The following is a 21,659-nucleotide window of genomic DNA, read 5'->3' on the forward strand; positions in this document are numbered from 1 at the left end:
GTTTGGCTGGCTCCCTTGCCATTGTGTTTACTGGGTCATCATCAATCGAGTCAATGGGGGCTCACCTTGGCGGATGGCGCGGATCCACTCGCTGCGCTCCTTTTCGCTGTTGGCGATCACGTAGAGTGTGTACTGTGGCACCGCTCGTCCACTCTGCTGACCCTCGATTCCAACGCCACTACCACCGCCGTTGCCGTTCTCCAGCTGATGCGAATTGGCCGACGCAGAGATCTCACAGTAGCCCACTTGGAACGGATAACCCTGGTGATTTGAACGTTTGTTAATGAAACATATTTTCCCAAACCATTTCTGGCTACTCACATCCGGTGCAAAGGGATCGCCGCCCTCGCCACTGACCGTCGCCTCCTCCACCAGGCGAACGCCCTTCAAATGAATGCGACCACGTTCGCGTCTCCGCTGAAAGTGAATCAAATGAATGACAAAGTTGTAGTTATTCGAATAAACTAGATAAGCACTTAGCACGTTTATGTTCATGTATTTATGAGTAAAACAAATAATAGTGATATCTAATTCAACCTATTTAGGAACTATAAAAGAAACCCACCCCCCTTCTAAGATTCTACTCCAAATTACACTTTCTTCCAATTAAAAGTAAATTAACTTTAATTACTTCCAAGCGTATCAAATTCCCTAATAAATAGTTCGCTGTGAACTATACGAATCGATTAAAAATATAGTTCTGCTCCAATTCATTCTAATTAAATTCCACCACAAATGCGGAAGTTCGTTTTCGTTTTCAACAAACAAGAAACATTTCGAGCAACAGACTTTCTTTCCATTACAGCATACCCTCGATAAATTGGCTTCTTCAATCATCATCATCGGACCCATTAGCAGCCCCATGTTCATTGGCATTATCATCTTTGCCACTCCATCGCACAAACTCACACATTAGCAGCGCCAATTTAACGGATCGCCTAGTGGATTTTCCTGCTCATTTTCGAGTGAAGTGCGAGTTTCAATTTCAATTCTCAATTGGCCGCCAAGTTGGCTTTTCCTACCCCACCCCCTTCCCCACACACACATGCACACACATATACGCATTTTCAATTTCATTACGAATTTGAAGTTGAATTTGAGTTTCTGCTGGCTCATGGTTCCGTCTTCCCCACTCGCTCCCTCTTTTTCCATCCAACCTTTTAGCTTTTGGCTTAACCCAAATAGGTTTTGACTTTTTATGCACAAGTTTTACAGTACACAACGAAAAATTGATCAAAATATCCACCGAATGCACAGTGCTAATCAACCTTAAACTGGTTTTTATAATCACTTTTTTTCAGTGTTGTATTAAAGGATTGTATTTCTATAAAGTATGCTTCAATATCTCAACCTTGGCCAAAATATAAAAACAATTTAAACTCGTTTTTTTTCCTCTGCACTTCTTTAACAACTTGAAGTTTCAAAAAGCCAAGAAGGAAGTTCAATTTCTTTCTTGAATTTCAGTTTTTGTTTTTTACTACCCTCCCCCTCCCCATCCCCTTTGTTTGTGCTTTTTTTCTGTACAGCTTTTGTTTTTATTTATTTTTTTCTTATTTTGAAATTGCTGCTTGTTTATTTGAGGTCTTTGTGTCAACGCTGTTGTTGATGAGGTTTTTATGTTGCGTCTGCCGTTGCTTGCCTCACTTTGTGTTTGGATAGATTTTTTATTTCTGGGTTGCTGCGATAAGTAGGGGCCAAAAGCTAACCCGACAGCCAACAACGTGCTTATCAGCCGGTCCTCAAAGATTTCACTCTCCAAACTGCCTGTGTGTTCCACCTTACGACGCCCCGAAAGTTATGTACGTCTTAGAAGGCAAGCCTTTGTTGGCCGTCGGAGTCAATTAGGCCAATTACGTTGACTTAATTGAGCTGGCAGCGCTTTAAGGTCTTCCCCAATTGTTGCACCGTCTTGGCTGGGACTTTGCCCCTTCCCTCTCCCCCACCAAAGTTGCCGTCAAGTGGCGGCACACGTGCAAAAATTACCCCTTGCGCACAAAAAAACAAAAAAAAAAGAAGAAGGATGTTGACGACGTTGCTCAAGTGCCGTCAAGTGGAATGCCAGGACGATGCCGAAAAAAAGGAGCGAAACGAGCTTAAATGGCGCACATTTTTCGGCATCCAGTTAACTTGGTTTATTGGGCCTGTCAGCGTACGGAAATGATATGGATAGCAGGGAATTTTTTAGAAAAATTGGTTATATTGCAGTTAGTAGTTAAGGGGTTGTACACGAACGTATCGTTACCAAAGTTGGGTTTCAATGAAGTAGTAATATATAGATTTGAGAAATCTCTAAACATGTTTTGCACTTTTACCTTTTATCTTGAATTAAATAGCAGAAATAATAATATAACTTAATTTCTGGAGCGCTAGAGATACCTCATTCTTACTTTAATCTGTAAATGTTATCTATATAAGTAATATTGCAATCTGCAACCAAGAATGCCTTATTAGCTAACGCAGTTCATGCCCCGTTTCCTTAGAAACCAAAAAGAACTTTCCGTGAATTCCGTGAAAAATCCTACGTAAATGGAGTGGGCGAGGCATGGTACCATCATCAATAGGAGCAAGAAGCAGAAATGATGGGGTGGGGGGAAAAAATAGGAAAATAGTCCGACAGCTAGATGACATCCGGCGTCTGTCAGCCCAATTCAACCCAGTTTCAGTATAGTTGGCCAGACGATGCTTCCTGAACACGCCAAGTTAGCTTGGTTGGAAATGGTGAAGGCGGAGGAGTAGGGGAGTTGCAGAAGGAGCAGGAGGAGCATGTCGTGCCACTTTCTCGTGAATAGCCAACTAACTGAACTGAGTTGAGCTGAACTGAACCGAAATGGATGTAGAAATGAAAAGTAGAACTACTACATAACTGCTAGTTATGCTTTCTGCTTTGATATCAGCGAACAAAGTTCCGACTTTGAGATGCTTCCCTTTGATGAAAAGGTCAATGCACTTGCAGATACAAATGTATCTGTATCTGTGTCTGTATCTGGAGCTGTTGCCAAAGGTTGCGCAAATGTTGAGCATGTGTTCCGACATGTGGCATCAATAAGCGAAATGTAGATGCAGCTGCTACTGATTCCGAGTGAAAACGAGCTAAAAATTGCCGGCAATTAAATTGAGATCTTTCAAACCCGTATGGAAATTTCCTTTAGCTAAAAACGAAAAATAAAGCGGAATACCCTGTAAAACAGGTTGGCCAAATACTTCTGGTTAAAACAACAGCAACAAATAATATACCCTCGTTTAACGAAATGGAAAGGCCCGGACAAAATGAAACTCCGCCAAGTGAAAGTCAATTAGGGCAACATTAATCAAATTGATTAACCAAAATGCAGTTTGGCTCTCGAACATTTCAGAAATTGCCTCAAGCCAAAAAAATAGCGTCATAAAAACACAGAATGAATATGGAAATGGAATGGTTTATGTCTGAACCTGGTTTACGTCGTCGAAAGTTGGTTTAAAAAACAGAGTGAGGAACCCACTCCCTTTGGGCTTATTCTTTAATACATTAGAATATTATATTTAATTATTCTCTGCTTGTTAAAAACGCATTTTTCTTGCATAATTTACTTCACTCTGAAAATGCCAAAGGAATTTCCGGAAGCAAGTGAATAAAATGCCGTCGAGGGACCACCAAATGTAACACAATATGCCAAAAAGGACAACAGGTTGAAACACGAAACGCACCTGTAAAGGCACCACTATGCATCCTTATTTAATTCTATTGTTAAAGGGAAAAACGGGGAGGGTTGGGAAAAGAGCGTCCTAATGGCACGGCAATCACCTGTGCATAATTGAGAGAGCTGTCAAAGCAAAATGCAACTCAGGTAAGCAAAAAAAAAAACAAAACATAAAAGAAACTAGGAGAAAATACGAAATATAATGAAAAATAGGGGAGCCGCCGAAGGAAAACGCAACAAAGTCCCGGAAAATTGAGCACCAGCAGCATAAAGAAAAACGATTAAGTGAAAATTGCCATTGCCGAGGGTCAAAGTGGAGTGGGTTAGCAGAAAGAGAGAGCGTGGAAACTGAAACGATAATTGAAGAATGAGGTGAGTTGAGTATAAGTGGAAAATGTAATTAAAATAAGAAGCTAATATATATACACATCCAATAGAATTATACTGCAGATTTTAATAAACTCGCAATGATATTCAAGCTCGTTTTATAAAATAAAACCTATTGCAAATGAAGTTAATTTATATCTATGGTAGAAACACTACCCAAAATTGATATTCCCACGATGTCGACTAGAAGTGCTCTTAAATTTAGAATGATATAACCCCGATTAAAATGCCAGATGCACTCCACTGGACAGTTGGACAGAGTTGAATGTATGCCCTCCCACTCTGTATCTAAATCGCCCACTCAAGTGCATCCTCGAGGTTGAAGAGTGGAACCTTTACAATGTTGATTAATGAAAACCCAACTGCCTCATGTGGCATGTTAAAATGCCATTTCGTTTCGACTTTGAGCCGCGTAACGAATCGGGCAAGATATGTACTGTGTACACACATGTTCCCTTCGATTGATCGAGGGAAACTACATGTATATATATATATATTTTTTATAGAGTGGGGGAACCCCCTGACAATTCCCATGATTGATTGCAACTGGGAAGGAGCGCTTCTTAAACTGACCGCATGTGGAGTGCGATTGAAAAATCGCCTCAGATAAATTATAACTGTAATAAAGAGAAAACCGGGCATACAAAATGCCTCGGCGTAATGGTTTTTCAATTTCCCCAACCTAGTCGGTTTTTTTTCCGTAATTATTACAATTTCACGCGTAGGAGCGGCGACGGGCGATAAATTTCAGTTAAAAGAAGTATGTAAACAAAGACAGCCAAGTTGTTTCCTTGCCTTGCATCTCATTCCCCAGTTTCGTGGAAAATTTATGCATTTTTCCAATGAAAACGAAAATTTTCCTATGCCATAGTTTTAGTTGTTTTCGCTGGTCTTTCGGTGCTCGTTCCCAGCCATCAAAAGGACATGGTTGGTTGACTCGGATGTTCTGTATTGTTCTTTTCTGGTCAAGACGAAGTAATTAATTTTAGTGTGGGTAATTTGTGCTAAATCATTCCATGTTCATCTATGTCGGCTGTCTTCGCCTCTTCCTGTCAACAGAAAAACTTTACTTCCTCTGCGTGGTTTTATCGCTAAATTTGCATTAAACTCAAGCCGTACATCACATTGAAAATTATATCTATGCAGATTAAGTATTGTGGAAAATATGGTATGGTATTTAAAAGAGTGGGAGTTAAAACAATATTTGGTTTAATATGCAATATTTATAATTACATGTGTATCATATCATATCAGAATGATATCATATCATAATATATATATTTTGAACAATGAGTATTAATATCTTATCTTTGAACAATTTCACTAATAAATTATTGTGTTTGTGAATTACTTTTATTTTTTAGATGTTTTGTTAAACTTTAGTGAACTTAAAACGTCCTGAGAAGAGTCACCAAAGCATGAAATGCCATTTCGCTGGAATTCCCCAGCACATGGGAGTGATCCATCATTGGGTCGCAGAATGAAAGAAATAACCATGGAAATCTTGGGAAAAACGAAAAAGCGTCGGCGATGTAATTAACGATAAGACAAAGTTCAAAGTTGTCTTCGGGCAACCCTAATAATTAAATTTATAGAAAAGCAAAGAATACAACGACAGAGTGGAGAAGAAAAATCGAATGCAGATAGGCATCAAGAAGAGCTTGCACATCCACATATACATACATACAGCTGATCAATCAGCGATCCCCCCCCCCCGCTTTCCACCGCTTTTCCCCGACAAACTCTATAAATATGAAAATCGTGACTTGAACGCTTAAAAAGCGCTTAAAACGTATTAAGCAAACACACATATGGAAAACTTGTCTGCCGCGGAGACAAAGGAAAAGAGGAATAATTGAAAAGTGAGTGTGGGGAACAAAGTGCGATAGCAGGGGATCCAAAAAGATAAATGTGCTAAGGAAATTGTCAGTCATAAGGTCAGCGTGGAGAACCCCCAATTCCAAAAATTCCTATCCCTCGAAATCTACCCAAATATCAAGCAATTACACGCAAGAGGAAAGGGTATTTCATTGACAGCTGTGGAAAGCGAAGGAAAAGCCAAAGTGGAAAGTGTACACATGTATGTACATAAATATGTATGTATACCCCTACGCACGGACATTCTCAAGCATTTTCCTCTGCTTGGTTAGCTGTTTAAATATATATGTATATATGCACATACAAATTCCTTCTTTTCGTTATTTTTGAGGCCAACATTTGGTCGCTGCGCCCTTTGTCTATTTTCGAAGCAATTCGTGTTTATTTTTATGTTTTGATAAATGCATTTCTCCAGCCGCATCCCATTCACAGACATCGGCGAATCGTTGAGGAGGTCGTTCACTGCATTTCATTTGCTTTTCCATCTGTCCTGAATGGGAACTCTAATTGGGATATCAATATGAAATCGGATTAATTTTCGAATTCAATTTTGAGCGGAGCTCATTTAAAAATTTCATGGTCTAGGCTTTTCATAAAATCCTAGAATAATATTACTGATTAAGCAATGCCGGAATTTCGATGCAGGTAATTAGATTTTTATTCGGTTATAATATTCGCTTGTTTGAATTTTTCTAAAAATACAGCAGTGCAATTATGCATATGCATACAAGTGTAAAAACATCAATTCTTTAAATAGAAACGAAATAAAGTAATGATCAAATTCCTGCTTTATAAAGGACATACTAAAGTATTTAAATAAGTTTTAAATATAATACATGTAGAGAAAAGTAATACTTTTTACAATTAATGATAGAACAAACAACTTAAAGAGAGAGTACAGAATGGCAGAGCGCCAGAATTGTTCTCTTGATTTTGGCAAGCTTTGCTCTTATTGCATTTTTCGCGAGCCTGTTGCCATCTGCCCGGGTAGCTCAGTCGGTAGAGCATTGGACTTTTAATCCAAGGGTCCAGGGTTCAAGTCCCTGCTCGGGCGAAACATCATTTTTTTCCACTTTTTAACTTTTTTCAGCGCAGACTAATTCATTTTTATAAATATTTTTCATTCGTGTGGGAAAGAGCTGGAGGCTGTGATTCATTCATAAAAATGTGCATGTGCAACAACATAATTAGGCCAGGAAGAGGGCGTTAAGCTTTGATTTAACGTGAAGCTTCGATAAAACGAATAATTAAAGATACAAATGGTGAAAGAAAGAACTCCCAATAATAAATGCACTGAGTAAGAGTCAACAAGACCAAAGTTGTTTGGCTACGTTTTGCCATAAAGGTCCTTTTATCTGGGTAACACTGTAGCTTGGACTGGCGCAACCGCATACTGGAGCAGTGAACACAAGCAACGGCCGCCGGGGCAATTTGTCTGGGTCGAAACTCTGCAATCCTCCTCCTTCTGACAGAAACGCAGTGTCTGCGCCAATTCCTGACCGATGACTGCGAAACGCCTCCCAAAACTAAAAATGGAAAAAGAAAGAGCCACGACGGTTGACCACTCCGCAATGGCGGGTGAAAGAGCTGTCTGGGAAACTGTAATGGAAACCGGAAATGGGGTGGATTCCAAGCAGATTGAATCACTGGACATGCCTGCATGTGATCCTATGCTGCTGCAGTCGGTAAAAGTCGGTACAAAAAAAAGTGTTAAGTTGCCGGCTGCATTTTCATATCGGGATCTTTTACACGACAAATTCGAGGGAATTTGGATTTGGCGAAATTGCACTGGAAGCGGAAATTAGTTGGAGTCAAAAGCGGCAAAACGGCGAAAGTCATTTATCATTTTGGACATTTTTCAGGCGGTGTGTGAATATTTTGTTGCCCATTTTGTTGTTGTTTGGACAATTGCTAGCATGATTTTACAGTTACGCATTTAATAAGAATGGCTTGATGAACAGTGGTAAAGATGGCTAATTTCAATTGCAACAAAAGTAAGAAAACAAATTTGTATATTTTTGTTTGTTACAATCCTAATTGCCTAAGATAGCAATCGATTTTTGTGTTGAAAGTAAGTTAATAAGTACATTTAATAGCTTTCCTACTTTGCCAAAATGGCACAAAGCTATTGAAAACGTAAGCTCCTTGTGTTAATGATTTATGCCGAGTCGTAAATGTTCACCGAGTTGAAAAAGTAATTTTGAACATTCGCTGTAATTACATTTTTTCCCACATGTCCGAGAGCATATTTTTTTTTTACTGTCCGAGTTTACGTTTCGTTCCATAGTACTCTAGCAACGGCCTTTGTGTGGGCCAAAAAAAAAAAAAAAAACCGGAGGAAAGTAAGTATCACACGCAGCTTAAACAGAACCGAAACGACAACCCACATTGAGTTATGAAGCTAACCCATCCTTGCCCCCCTAACCCCATCCCCCTCTCCGTATTGCGATCCACCGCCCCTATTTCGCCGCCAAAAAGGCCATAAAGTACAAAACAGCTAACAACTTATGGCGATCGCTGCTGAGGCGGCTACAGATGATGCTGCTGCGGCTGCTGAAGAAGAGAAATATGTGTTTTTTATGATGACTCACGGGGCGAGCGGGCCGCGATAAGATCAATCATCAACAACCACAAAGGAGGGGAAATGGGGGAAGTTACGAGCGAGCTCTCGACAATCTGGAACTCGGCGACCGGAGTCGCGTTTGCGGTCTGCGTCTGGCCATTCAGACCATCTCTCATGATAACACTATTGAATACGAAAGTAGACAAGTTTTCGGAATCATTTTCAGATACAGTGCGTTTCGAAAATGTACGCAACTTGGTTTAGAATACAAAAAAAAACTGCATAATTAATATCTTGACTTAATTCATTGAAACAACTATAAAACTTGTCTAAGCTTAACTTATTTATTTTATTATTTTCCAGCTTATTTAGTATTTATGATAACGAACCGCACTGTCCCACACATGCTCACACATTTGGATGAAACCGGCTTTGATTTCTAATTATTGGGGATCGGTTTGTTTTTTTCGGGGTCTGCGGTGTTTTTTCTTATTTTTGATATTTGATTCGATGGCTCGTGAGCTTTAAATTAACAGCGGAAATAGCTAAAGCGATAATGCCAATAAAAACGCTTAAGACTTTTAGTTTTTCCATAGAAAGGCGTTTATTTTCGAACTTAATTCCAATTAAACGATGGTTTATTGTCTCTGGCCGATAATAAGGCGTAAAAGGTATTTAGGCTTAGGCCCACTTGCTGTGGGAGCAAACTGATTGGAACTGGGCTTTATGTTTACGGCCAACTTGGTTGTCTGCCCTGTCTGGATGTAATAACTCAATGTCAGCTCGTGGGCGAAGGAAAACAAAGGCAGCCACCGGAGGACGAATAGGAGAGATTCATTCAAGGCAGCATAATGAAGCATGAAAAGCTTAAGCTTCAACAGACAATGCGACGTCTGGAGTCCCAGGCACAAAGGTATGAAATATATATACATATATTCCTAGGTCCGCTGCTGGCTCTTCCTTCTGGGATTTACAACTCATTAGACGCTGCAAAACCTTCATTTGGCATTCAAGACACGACGGATAACACCAAAAAAAAAAAAAACTCCACCATTCATCGAATGAATCATCATCTCGCGGTCTTAAATCCGTTAATAGGCAAACCATGTACCAACCGACCACCAATTGTCCAACAGGTTTTCCTTATAATTTTATTACCATCATGCTCGGTTCGAGTTCCAGTTCGAATCCGAATCCGAGTCCGCCGTAGCTGGAGTGAGTGTTACCTTTTCGATTGTGATTCATAATTGTTACAAGTGCTTACGAAAAGGGCTTGGTCTCTGCACAATTGAAATGTATTGAGCATATGTGCATATGTAAATGGTTCGAGAAGTGCTTGTAATTAGTCAGCATATGTCGGGCTGTCACTTGGAAAGAGGGAATCAAATTTGAGATTATTGTTTCCAAGAATTTTTAATACCCTCCTAAATTGATTGCTTGTACAAAAACTTGAGTAAATATCACATTACGTTCAAGGTTATAAAAAGAGTTGTTATCCTTATATACCCTGCACATCAAGCGGTAGCATCCTTAAACAAGTAACTGTAATCAGGCTTAAACTTCTCGGTCATTTAGCCTGCGGTCATGTGCCACTGCAACTGGCAACCGCAAGAGCAGTCAGGTTGTGTTCCAAGGTCCAGGAGCAACCAGGAGTCATGCCATCCGATCATTTTCGGATCTGAAATGAAGGCTAACATATGTCAGAGTCAAGTTGCAAACCCCCCAACCCCAAGCCAACGGAAGACGTGGCTTATCAGAAACATTTTGGCTTTGGCGCCAATTTCGTGTTAAATAAAATGCAGCGCGAAGATTTATAAAGGCATAAAGACGGCGATTGGAAACGGGACCACCCAACATATTTAAAAATATTCAGCTTCGCTCGCTAATTTGTCAGCATTGGTAGAGATGGTGGAGGGGGTGAAGCCAGAGAAGGGGGAAGACGAGCGATGCGGGTTTTGTAATTCTACGAAATCAGCTTTAAGCCATTCGGCGCTGGCCTCCCAAAGGTGTCAATTCGTGAAGAATTTTAAAATGCATGCGATGAGTAATAATCCCCAACGACAGACACATATTTTTCTTTCACCGAAGCGGCTTAAAAAACGGGGTAGAATATGAAAAAAAAAAAACAAAAAAAAAAAAGTTGCCCGCCCGTAAAGTGATAAATTTGAACGTCTAATTGGGCATGGCTCACAATTGTGGTAGATTGATCAGCAGCTCTAGGCCGCGTTCTCATACTGCAAAAGATACTTTTGAGTGCAGGCCGTAAAAAGATAAAAACTCCCCGAAAAGTCGTAAAAAAAAATGTTTTTCGCTGCGTTGCCGGCTACCGGACAGGAGGATTAGTCCTCGCACATTCTCACAGGCAAACATCAATAATGGTGAAAGCATTTACATTTACAGCATTTCCATTTACGAGCCAAGGTGGCAAGGAACTCCAGCCCAACAACCATATGCCACATGGCACCTCCATTAGCCAAAGGGCAGTGGCCATGGGCTCTAAAATAGATATGGGGAAAGGGTATATTATATGCACATTATATCTTTCATCTTTCGATGCTATAAATACATCCAGCCATTGGTAGCCAGGAAAAATGTCTTTAAGTTCAGATAAAAAGTGTTAAATGGAACATATCATTGTAAGGTTTGTTTTTAATAACTCCGTTGTCATATGATTTATATATTGCTAGTTTGTTAACTATATTATTGCTTAGCTTGCTTCTAATTTTCTTGACATCTCTGATGGAAAGTGCATTCCCACATTCGTTATTCACACTTCGCCCCCAAGCACATTTCCCCATTTAACGCGGATTGCGTGGCGACCCGCCTCCTTTGGAAAATTGTTATTTACAGCCTTAATCTGTGCGAAATGTATTTGAGAGCAGAACGAACGCATTGCCATGGAGCGGCGAGTGTAGAGAACTGCAAAGTGTTGGCAAACAAAAAGTCCAGCTTCAATTAGCATACCACGGCGGTGAGCCATAGAGGATGGTTAGGCTCTACAGCCCCCAGACCACCAGACCCCCCGTATCCAGCCTGCCCAACTCTTCACTCGTGGGACTGCGACTGTAACTGGGACCTGGCCCAAGCTGCGATTTTTATGACAGGTTAATGACACAACTACGACAATGAAGGTGCTGCTGATGATGATGAAGACCAGGCGGGAGTGCAATACCCACCAATCAGGAAAAATACAAACAAAAATTCTAGTACATTACTTTTTAATTAAGCAATGAATTGAACATTAAACAAACAACGAAAGTAGCAAGAAAGTGATCTAAAACTAAAGCTCAGGGATTTGTGTGATGAAAATGAAATCATTTACAGATTTGCCTTTTTGACTTAGATATTGATCCACTTTAAAACAAATAACTTACTTGCTCGGTTTTTTGCTAGTGTATAGGTGCAATGACTGGTTGGCTACTCGGATGAGTTGTTCGGCTCAGCTTGTTGCTGGCTAGCCATTAATCAGCCCGCCCTGCGTCCAAAGGGTCTGACCCCAATAAACATGACAGGCTCGGACATTGGATTACAACCAGGCAGGAAGACGGACAGACTGAAGAGTGCCAGGCAGCTGGATTCATACTCGACTTTAGTTGAAATGGGGTGGGTGGGAGCTCACACAAAGAAGCCACCGCGAATCAATCAATTAATTGCACATATTTTCTACACGAGTTCATCGAACCCCCGAACTCCGCAGCAGCCCTTAAAATAGGGACAAAAGAAAAGTGCCAAAGGAAAACCAGCGAAATGTATAGGAAAATGATGGGATCGAGTGACAGGAGTGATTGACAACCGACAGTGTCTCCTGAAATTTGAAAGGAGCTTAGGAAGGTCCCTTTGACGTTCAAGTAGATGGAAAATACTTAAAATGATATATCTATCATTTGATTTTAATGAAGTAATGATGTTTTATCAGAGAAGTTTTTCTTCGTGTTGTGTTTATATAATGTAATCAACTTTTTTTTTCAATTTCCATAAATTTCAATCAGGCATAAAATGTATATATTTATTGCATAATTTTAGGCGTATTCCCTACAAGGAAAACCCCATCTAATTCAATTACGATATTCAAACTTGGCACATAAAACTAGTAACTCCCGTGGGCATTTCTCCCTTTCAGTTCAATGCTTACCTACGACTAAATATGCGTCCTTTTGGGCGTCAGGATAATCCTTTTAATTTTAGGCACAGGCACACGAAATTCGAAATTCGGGGTGCGGCAAAAGTAGCAAAAGCAACAACAACAGCGACAACAACACTAGGACTCACGCACACACACAAACGCACCACGCACGCACACAAAGGCCGCTTGGATACACTTGAAAAACTTTTGCCTTGGGTGGGGCGTTTTCTTCTCTCTTTTTTTTCGGTTAGATTCGCAAAAAATTTTCCAACGACGCCATGGAAAGGATTTGCGATTTAAATGTTTTATTTGGGTGTTTTCCTATTTTCGGCTATCTTTGTAGGATGCACTGCACTTTTCGAATCATTTATATGATTTAGTAGAGATAGAAGTTTGTTTAAATACAGTTAGTAAGAGGGTAAATAAGGGTGGTTTCACTTCACCGCTGAAAACCAACCGAATTTTCAAGGGTAGCGGCCGGCGCATTAGAAAAATGTTTGTAATTTGAAAAGTATTGCAAATAAACACGTTACTCGAAACTTTAACGCACACTTGTGTTTATTCGTAAATGTCATGCAAATCAGATATATTTTTTTTAAGCAACTAAAACACAGTCTTTGGGCTTAATAAAATATTAAATGCGAAAATCTAACGAACGTCCACACGCGACGAGGCCAGGATAGAAACTCCTGCCACGGTTACTGAACTTCATCCAGGATATTCAGAGGGAAACTCAAGGGAAACTCCGCTTCCAATTGGAACGGCATAACGGGATAGGACGACACCGTAGTCTACACCCAAGGACTGTCGAGGGTGGGTTTCCACACACATTGTGCCGGCTAACAGCTGCTTTTGTGTGTGTATTTTCCAACCCCCACAGTGCTTACTTTCCAGCCGGAGACTGGATTGAACGGTGGTACATATACGTTCCAAGCCGAGCGCACTGGAGACTTTTTTCCTCCGAAAACCACATTTGTTTTGAAACGAATGCAGCCGGTCGCCGGAGCAGAGTAAGCTGAGTTTCCCGGGCGCCGGATGGTGAAAATTTTGCGAGCCCGTTAGGTGCCGTAATAGCGACGCAATAAATGACGTAGCCACGACGACAAGATGAGACGCCCACTTGAACATGCATAATGAAAGGACCCTCCTCAATTCACCATTTTGGCCAATTCCAAAGCGGGCCCAGTTGCCGGTCCTTCGAATCCTGAGATCTTTCATTGTCAGCCGGAACTGACTAACTCCGATGTGCATTTTGAGTAGCGTATTCATATTATTTTTACAAAATACAATGTAGCATACAGATATGAATCTTTTGAAGTATTAGTTAGCAATTACTTAATTGCTATAGTATGGTGTATAATTGCTATAGTATGTATAACACCATTTGCAGATTATCCATGAATTATTTTCATATTATCTACCAATAGATAAGCTCTATTTATTGATTCTACCGATCAGAATCGAATAAAAATACGTAGCAGCTTCTCATAATATTTTTGTTTTTTTCGCTGTTATCTACATTCTCATTTTGTGTTCGCTAATTTAGCTTAAATTATGTCGATTCATTATTTTGGCTGAATTAGTTTTGGCCAAATAAAACCTGTTGGCCGAAATGCGTACAGCAATTTGCATGACTCACCTCCACATTTTCCACATCGAAGTAGCTGAAAGTTCGCTTGGTCAACTCAAACCATCGATGTTTGTAATTCACGGGGGTGAAACGCTTCTTGTTTTGAGCCCTTTTCACCATCGATCCACTTTTCACGACATCGTACAGCCTTTCGGACATCAGATCCATTTTTGCTTGAAAGGATTTGCTGCTCGATCGCAGCGATGATGATGACTTAATGCTGCCATTGACATGCGAGTTTCGATGCTTAGTGCCCATCATCTTGACAAGAAAAAGTGTCTGAAAAGCAAAGAAACATATTAGCTAACCAAAAGTTAATGTTAATATTTACACGCATGCCAAAACGTTTTTAACCCTTCGAAATAAGACATATTTGTATTAACCCAAGGGTTTTTGTCTGTGCTTTGATTATAGCCATGCATACGTATGAACAGACAATATTTAATCATACATTTATTTATCCCATTGGCAAAATAAAGATTTTTAAATAGTTTAATGGCCATTTAGTGGGACGTCAGAATGGATGTCGCATTGGCAAACAGAGGGTTAAAATTAGAAGCGCTCGCCCAAAAAGATTGGTTACAACACACTCTGCAGAGGCAAGGCCATAAATCTATTTTGGGGGGCGTGGGCGTGGGCGTGCGAATCTTTTTTGCAGCGCCCCTCGAGGCATTGACCGTGGAACATGGGGCCACCAAAACATTGGAGCACTGGGAGTTACCTGGTTGACTAATTGCCGTGGGCGTTCCGCTTGGCATCAATCAGTATGGGATGGCGAAAAGTGGATGAAAATAAAGTTATTCATTTACAGATACTGTATACTGCCTATTAATGGAGAAGTGTGGAGCCAAGGAAGGGAAAATCCAGTGGACAGACGAGTCGGTCAGCAAATCGAACGATTAAACGAACAATTAATTAGCCCCCGAGCAGACAGGAGATACATATAGGTTGGTATACACTAGTAAAGATCACTTGCTGACCTTGAAGTCGCGCACAGCGGATTAAAGGATTAGCCCCCAAAGCGGCATATTCCCCATTTCCTTGCCACCTTGTCCCCACAACTTCCATTTCGCAAAACGAGAAGCGTGTACGCAAACAAACGGGCCGTTGAAAAGGTGGCTCCAAGCGGAGGAGCAGCCACCACACGATCTCTGGCATTATCACACTTCAACAAAAGCTAACAAGACGCAGGAAGACTCCAGGAGCGAAGTGCTCTGAATTCGGGAATGGTTGAGTTATTGATTTATTTAAACATCTTACTAAGGATGATTTTAAAAAGAGTTTGTTTAATAAAAAAAAGTTTTAGTTTTCTTTACTCTGACGATATGATTTTCTTTATCTGATTCACAAATCCGCTTCTGATCATCAAGGAACATGAACGGACGCGTCTGCAAAAAAGGGAAACAAAGCTAAGGCGACAAATGCTCGTGCGACAACAACAATTGGCTGGATCTCCTGATCAACTCTTCCTCCTCACCGTCTCCTGACGCCCCCCACCCCCCACGCGCTTTAATCAAGCAGAGCCGCTACAAAAACAGGAGCGGAGTGCGGGGGCATGGGCGAACGGAGCGTAAAAAGAGAGGGCGAGAGAATCAGAATCTTCAGCGCAACGCGCATGGCCATAAGTAATAAAATAAACACGGACCGAGGCACAGAAAGGAAAAAAAGGATGGCAAAAAGGCAGAAGGCGCAATGTGTACATAAATCTTTTTGGTGGAGCGAGAGGCCCAAAGACCTGGGCTATAAGCACATCAATATACATACATATAGTATATATGTATATATACATATAGCGGGCGTGGCCTGGCAACTCGTTTTTGACTTTGAATTTCGCCACGCAAATGGTCGCGCTTAGTTTGTATTCTTCTTTGCATTTAATTTTTGTTTATTGTCGCGCTTTTTCTAGTGGAAGAGGAAGACTGGAGAATCTGCGACCTTAGCAAGAATTTCAGTCTAATTTGAAATCAATTTTTGAGTTACTTTATATTCCAAAAAGATTGATTTTTAATTTAAAATAAGTTAAGCAACTATGTAAACGATATTTTTTTAGCAGTACTTCTATTTGTTATTATTACAACAACAAAAAATTTCGTGTAATTAGTTTCTATTGTGACTTTAAGCTAAAGTCGCCATAAGCTGATTAATAAAATCAGCACAGCATAATTATTTATATTAACTTTGATTTGTTTTTTTTTGCGTTGCACGATGCCTTAAAATGAAATGCATTCAGAAAATGCAAAAGCAAGGGCGTCTGATTAGAATGCGTCGAGCACAGAGTTCGCCTTTCTTATCAGAATACAATAGTTTCAAGCGCAGCTTGCTGGGCAATTGAATAAATGCTGATAAGACAAAGAACAAAAGAAGTATGTATGTAATTCGATAGCGATAAAAAGGGGACGGAAAGGAGGAATAAAATTGATAACTGTGCCAGTTCACCAGCTTACCACAAGTGCCGTTGATTGAGCAATTTGAAGCAATGACCCGACCGCATAGCAACAACAATAACAGCAAGTACAACAACAACACCAGCAGCGCACACCACTAACAAATCACAATTCTCCAATTGGAGGGGGCAGACGCAACGGGTAACGCAACAATAACAAAACACTTTCGTTTGCGCGGCGACGAGAGTAAATACGAAATATCAACCGACCGGCTTGTTCAGCATTTGCATACTGCGAAAAAATCTTTATAAACAATATATAACGCAGGCACAGCTGAGACGCTCACACAGACGAGCAGACACCCGCACACACCTGCACGCAATTTTGGAGAGCGGGAGAGGAGCAACAGGCGCAACGTAGGATTCCTGGAATTCCTTACTTAGCGGCGCCCATGGCAGTTGCACTCGCGATCCTACGCTTTAACTAGAATCTTTTCCGTTTATTCACGTGGCAGCTGTATCTATGTTTGATTGGTTTGTTTACACTAATTAACTGTAATTAAATAGTAACGATTTAATACGAAACTAAACGCGCCGCCGCAACTTCTTTGCAGTGTGACCGCACTTCGAGTGGGGAGATACACCGATATGAAAATAACTACTCTTAAAATACCAGAAGAATACAAAATACCACACATACTGCCTTTTATTTTATTTTCCCGCGTATTTCAATATTTCAAAAAAATAACTAGTGATTTTAATTATTTCTTCGTTCCAAAATTAAACAAGCAATGTGACGAAACTTTATATATTTAAAGCGCAATATACTAAAGGAAGACGACTTGGTATAGTTACTTTTTTTAGATTACTAACAATTTAGAACCATTGCCGCGCAATTTTATTCAAATCAATTATTTTTTATTTGAAAAAATACTGTACTTAAGTACTTAACTAGCTAGAATTCGTTACACTTTATCAGGCCTACAAAAATAGAGTTTAGAGTTAAAAGAGTTTTGGTAATGCACGACAGCGGAGTAAGTTCGACACAAAATGCTAGTTAATATTGGGAATGAGATGCCCTCCAAGTCCACATCACTTTTCCTTCTTCTGTATGGAGGCAATCCGCCAGGCGCCCACCAAATATCGCACCCAGATCATGAACAAATCCCTGCCCATTTGCAGCCACGACCAAAATGGTGTCAGTTTCGAACCATCGATCTCCGTCCATCGAACGGCAACCTCGGACATTGGTAGCTTCAAATTCTCAGCGAGGTACAGCAGCTCAACATCAAAGGCCCAGCGCTCCACATGCAGACTGGTGAAGAGTTTCCTGGCCGTCGTTCGGGTGAACAGCTTGAAGCCACACTGGGTATCGCGAATGGAGCGCACGGCAAACAGCCAGACGAGGAAATGAAAGCCGTGCATCAAAATTGTTCTGTGGCAACGCAGATCAGTATTTGGTCAGCTAATAAATGTAGGATTTTATCTTACCTGAAGAAACTCCTTGTTGCAATCGCATCGTTCTCCAGATGTGCTCTCGATCCAATGGCAATGCCATCGTCTCGCCATTCGGGAGCTAATTGCTTGAGGGCCACCTCCAGTTTATCGTAGTCGGGAAACTTGGTGGCTCCATCCGCATCAGCGAAGAGCAGATTACGACCCCGTGCACTTAGCATACCCATGCGAACGGCACCTCCTTTCCCACGATTTTCGATGAGTTCCAGCACGCGTACCTTTTCTGCTCCGTGCTTTTTCGAGTAACCCAAGGCGACGGATACGGTGGCATCCTGACTGCCGTCACTGACCACGATGACCTCGTATGTGAAATTGGGAGTGCCAGCAGATTTCTGTTCCAGAAAGGCCAAGCACTCGTCCAGCATAGAAGGCACTAAACGAGTATAAACACACACAAATGAGAACAAGAAAATCGAATAGCTTTTGGGGAAAGTAACTTAAAGTAACATGTTAGTGTAATGAAGTTTCTGTAGATAAATTCGGGTGCCAGACAATCAATCACAAATGGGCATAGATAAAATGTTGACTGTGATTCACCAAAACAAAAACAAATAAGCAACATACAGCGCTGCTCCTCATTGTAAGCTGGTACGATGACACTGAGCTCCAAACTTGGCGAGTCCTCGAGACTGGGAAAAGTCACTGTTTTAATGGTGTGCGGGTCCAGGAAGGTCTCCTCATCCTTGTGCCGCTTGATGTTGGGATAGGGCTTCGTCTTGTAGAGCACCAGAGCCGCAATCTAAACGATGGATTATCAGTAAAAATAAGAAAGATAGGCGAATGTATTCAAGATCTGACCGACAGCGCAGCGACTGCAAGCGTCGAGAGTAGATAGAAACAGAGCTGGCAGAGGCAGGTCCACATTGTAGGGCTTTTTTTAGCAACTAGTTTGTATGAACAGGTGCGCCTGCTACCTGCCAGCAGACATTACTTCTCCAATTTGTGCGAGATAAACAGAGCCACGTATTTAATTCCAAGAATTTTAGACCGAAATGCCGCAGCTGATTAGGGTTGTCAACTCAATTTAGGGATGACACTTCTCCGCAAAACAGTGACTCATTCACAGTCACCGCAGATATCGATTAATGGTCTATCGCAGTAAGAATTCTATGATTTTGAATTAAAATAAAATATATAACAAAAGGCAATTTAAAATGGTTATAAACTTTCTTATGCTTGCGAATATTAAGTAGATATAGGTTAAGTATGTAGTTTTAAATAATAAATCAAAAACTACGATATGATATAGGACTCATGGTACAAGACTTTATAAAACACATTTTCTGATTGATTTTTTTATGTTAACATAAGTTACTCTATATATTTTAGTCAATTCTAACCTATAAATACTATTAAAAACTGACCTTAGTCACAAATATCTCTGCTTAAGGATCGAAACACGCATGCGCGCTCTTTGAAATTCAAAAACAACAAGTTCTGAGAATATACGTAGTCCTCTCCCATTCAGATACACACCATTGGAATTTTTCATCGCCTCTGCGCTGGGCGGAATAACAATTTGTTTATAGTCAATTAAAATGTGCTTGTGAATCGTAAAAAAAAAACTACATAAAATACAAAATGAAGTTTTTAAACTTAATAGTGGTCGTATTAGCTTTAATCTGCAACGAAGTTCAGGGTCTAAAGTTGCAGGCAAATGTTGGAGAACTCTTCACCTACAAAATCGAACCGCAACTCTTTAACTGGACACACCAGGTGATCAGCCAGCAATTTCGCTACAGACCCTCGCTGAAGAATTATCCCGATTTGCCCAGTTGGATGCGATATATGTATAGCCATGAATACCATGCCGGCTTCCTCTACGGAACTCCTCCAGCATCGTCGGCTGGCAAGGATCTAAGTCTGGATGTGGTCGCCCTTAATCGCCAGAATTACGAAACGCGACGCGTTGTGGTCACAATGTTTGTCGCCCACAAGTTTCCCACACCCAATGTCGTGCAGATGAAAATAAACAATCTGAATTGGGTGCACCTAATGGATCCCGGCAGAAGGGAGAACCTACGAAATATATTCCGCAACGATCTTTGGCCAAATAGCAAGGAGGACTTGAGTGTGGTCTTCATGGAGTCAGCTGTGAATATGGGCGGACGACTTCCACTGCGACCGCAGCAGCGCGAGGGGTAATCTAGTTATAATTTAGTTATCCATAACAATCTCTTATCTTATTATATTCATTTCATATTTCATTGCAGAGTCATTGTCCACGTGGGCAGCTTTGCCCAGTTCTCACCGCGGCTGCAGGAACTCCAGGAGGAAGTGAGACCACTGTACAAGTTGCCATCTTGCACCTACAAACGCACATCCGTGCAGAAAATCTTTGAGAATGTTGGCTTCAAACTGGACTGGTGCGCCTTTCGAATGGTGGGCATGGAATCACCAACGGAAATCCTCTTCCACAGTGGCAAGCAGAACGAGCAGCAGATGCCCGATGATCTGAATCAGAGGCAAGAGGATCGCTGGATGGGAATCGCCAGGGAGGATGTGCCCGAACGCAATTACATCGATGAATTCGCCTTTGCCTTTGCCATTCCGGGCATGATTTTTGCCATTTTAATCGGAATGCTATCAGCTGTTTTGTGTTTCCAGCACGAGAAGTTGTGAGTTTCCCAACTGGGAAATTACGAAATTGATTTCTTCATTTTATATTTTCTTTAATTGTTTTTATCTTTCGTTTACTTCAGTTACGATCCGCATTCTGAGTTTTTCTTTGCCAACATTTTCCACATCTGCGAAGAGTCCTGTGCGCCGCAAAGCGCGTCAAGCGATTCTGGTGCGGATGATGGTTCTGAGAGGTGATTTCACTTCTTATTTTCCTATTTGCTCATTGAAAGCAGTGATTGTATATGATTGGTATCGCTTACAGCTCTTCCAATTCGGATTATCCCATGGCATCCACTGTGCAGATGGTTCAGTGTTCGGATAGCAAATCCAATCAGCCCATAACAACATTGAAAAGCCTCAAGGATCCCAATTTTCTACTGGACAACACTAGCATGAGATCTCAGAGGTGGAGCTGTCTAGCTATTCATATTCAGAACTCTCATATTCAAATATCTATTTATCTATTGTAGTCCCAACAACAGCTTTTACCAGTTGGACTGCGGAAACTCCAGCATTTATGCTCGTCCCAAGCCACCGCCATATAAGGGCGGTACTTTGGGTCGAAATGGAGTGGACATTTGACAAACATCTCCCCGAGTGCTCTACTGCTGAGGAGTGTTGGATTCGAGCGCATACAATTTCAATAAGCAATATCGAGGAGGAGCGTTATATCAATTGCATAAATACTCACACCTGCCGAACTAGACAAACCATATCGTAATTATCATTTTATATAGATATGCAAGCATGAAACTAGCCAATTAGTTTGCCATTTAAGAATAAAGGCAATCAAATAAAGCATAATATTTTAGAAGTCTTTCGTTTTAACTATTTTATGACCTACTCATCTCTGCTAAAGTCGAATTCAAACACTTTTCTTT

At 40.8% G+C, this 21,659-nt stretch overlaps 3 protein-coding genes, 1 long non-coding RNA gene and 1 other non-coding gene across 10 annotated transcripts in view; 3 read left to right on the top strand and 2 right to left on the bottom strand.

The window, feature by feature from the left end:
- Btk (Bruton tyrosine kinase) overlaps positions 1-17,276 on the bottom strand; it is a 42,707-nt gene extending 25,431 nt beyond the window's left edge. Inside the window, exons 1-4 of one of the 4 annotated variants that reach the window (NM_001103651.3) lie at positions 16,703-16,943; positions 14,268-14,537; positions 322-417; positions 66-261 (exon numbers count right to left, since the gene is read on the bottom strand). In NM_001103651.3, the coding sequence (NP_001097121.1) occupies positions 66-261; positions 322-417; positions 14,268-14,519 (544 nt within the window). In that variant the 5' untranslated portion in view covers positions 14,520-14,537; positions 16,703-16,943. Of the gene's footprint in view, positions 1-65; positions 262-321; positions 418-12,637; positions 13,322-14,267; positions 14,538-16,702 lie in introns of those variants that run through there. The other 3 variants (NM_164804.2, NM_057397.6, NM_001273315.1) reach the window with 3 other exon arrangements.
- On the top strand, positions 6,924-6,996 carry tRNA:Lys-TTT-1-1 (transfer RNA:Lysine-TTT 1-1). Its single transcript has one exon. It is a non-coding gene; the product is annotated as a tRNA-Lys (tRNA).
- On the top strand, positions 11,355-11,863 carry lncRNA:CR43752 (long non-coding RNA:CR43752). Its single transcript, NR_073743.1, has one exon. It is a non-coding gene; the product is annotated as a long non-coding RNA:CR43752 (long non-coding RNA).
- A 265-nt stretch (positions 17,277-17,541) lies between the features above and the next one.
- On the bottom strand, positions 17,542-19,182 carry wol (wollknaeuel). The gene is made up of 4 exons (NM_135358.2): positions 18,955-19,182; positions 18,721-18,895; positions 18,133-18,529; positions 17,542-18,076 (listed from the first exon to the last, which is right to left on the bottom strand). The coding sequence occupies exons 1-4, from the start codon at positions 19,018-19,020 to the stop codon at positions 17,734-17,736; spliced, it is 981 nt and encodes a 326-aa protein (NP_609202.1). The 5' UTR covers positions 19,021-19,182; the 3' UTR covers positions 17,542-17,733.
- A 443-nt stretch (positions 19,183-19,625) lies between these two features.
- Scgalpha (Sarcoglycan alpha) lies at positions 19,626-21,573 on the top strand. 3 transcript variants are annotated; one of them, NM_078786.3, is made up of 5 exons: positions 19,626-20,297; positions 20,370-20,774; positions 20,859-20,969; positions 21,041-21,184; positions 21,249-21,573. In NM_078786.3, the coding sequence occupies exons 1-5, from the start codon at positions 19,738-19,740 to the stop codon at positions 21,358-21,360; spliced, it is 1,332 nt and encodes a 443-aa protein (NP_523510.1). In that variant the 5' UTR covers positions 19,626-19,737; the 3' UTR covers positions 21,361-21,573. The 3 variants fall into 2 exon arrangements, with proteins under 3 accessions (NP_523510.1, NP_001260246.1, NP_001260245.1); NM_001273316.1 differs by lacking the exon at positions 20,859-20,969.
- The last annotated feature ends 86 nt before the right edge of the window (positions 21,574-21,659 follow it).

The sequence above is a fragment of the Drosophila melanogaster genome, chromosome 2L, assembly GCF_000001215.4.
Source record: "Drosophila melanogaster chromosome 2L".
NCBI classification, from domain to species: domain Eukaryota; kingdom Metazoa; phylum Arthropoda; class Insecta; order Diptera; family Drosophilidae; genus Drosophila; species Drosophila melanogaster.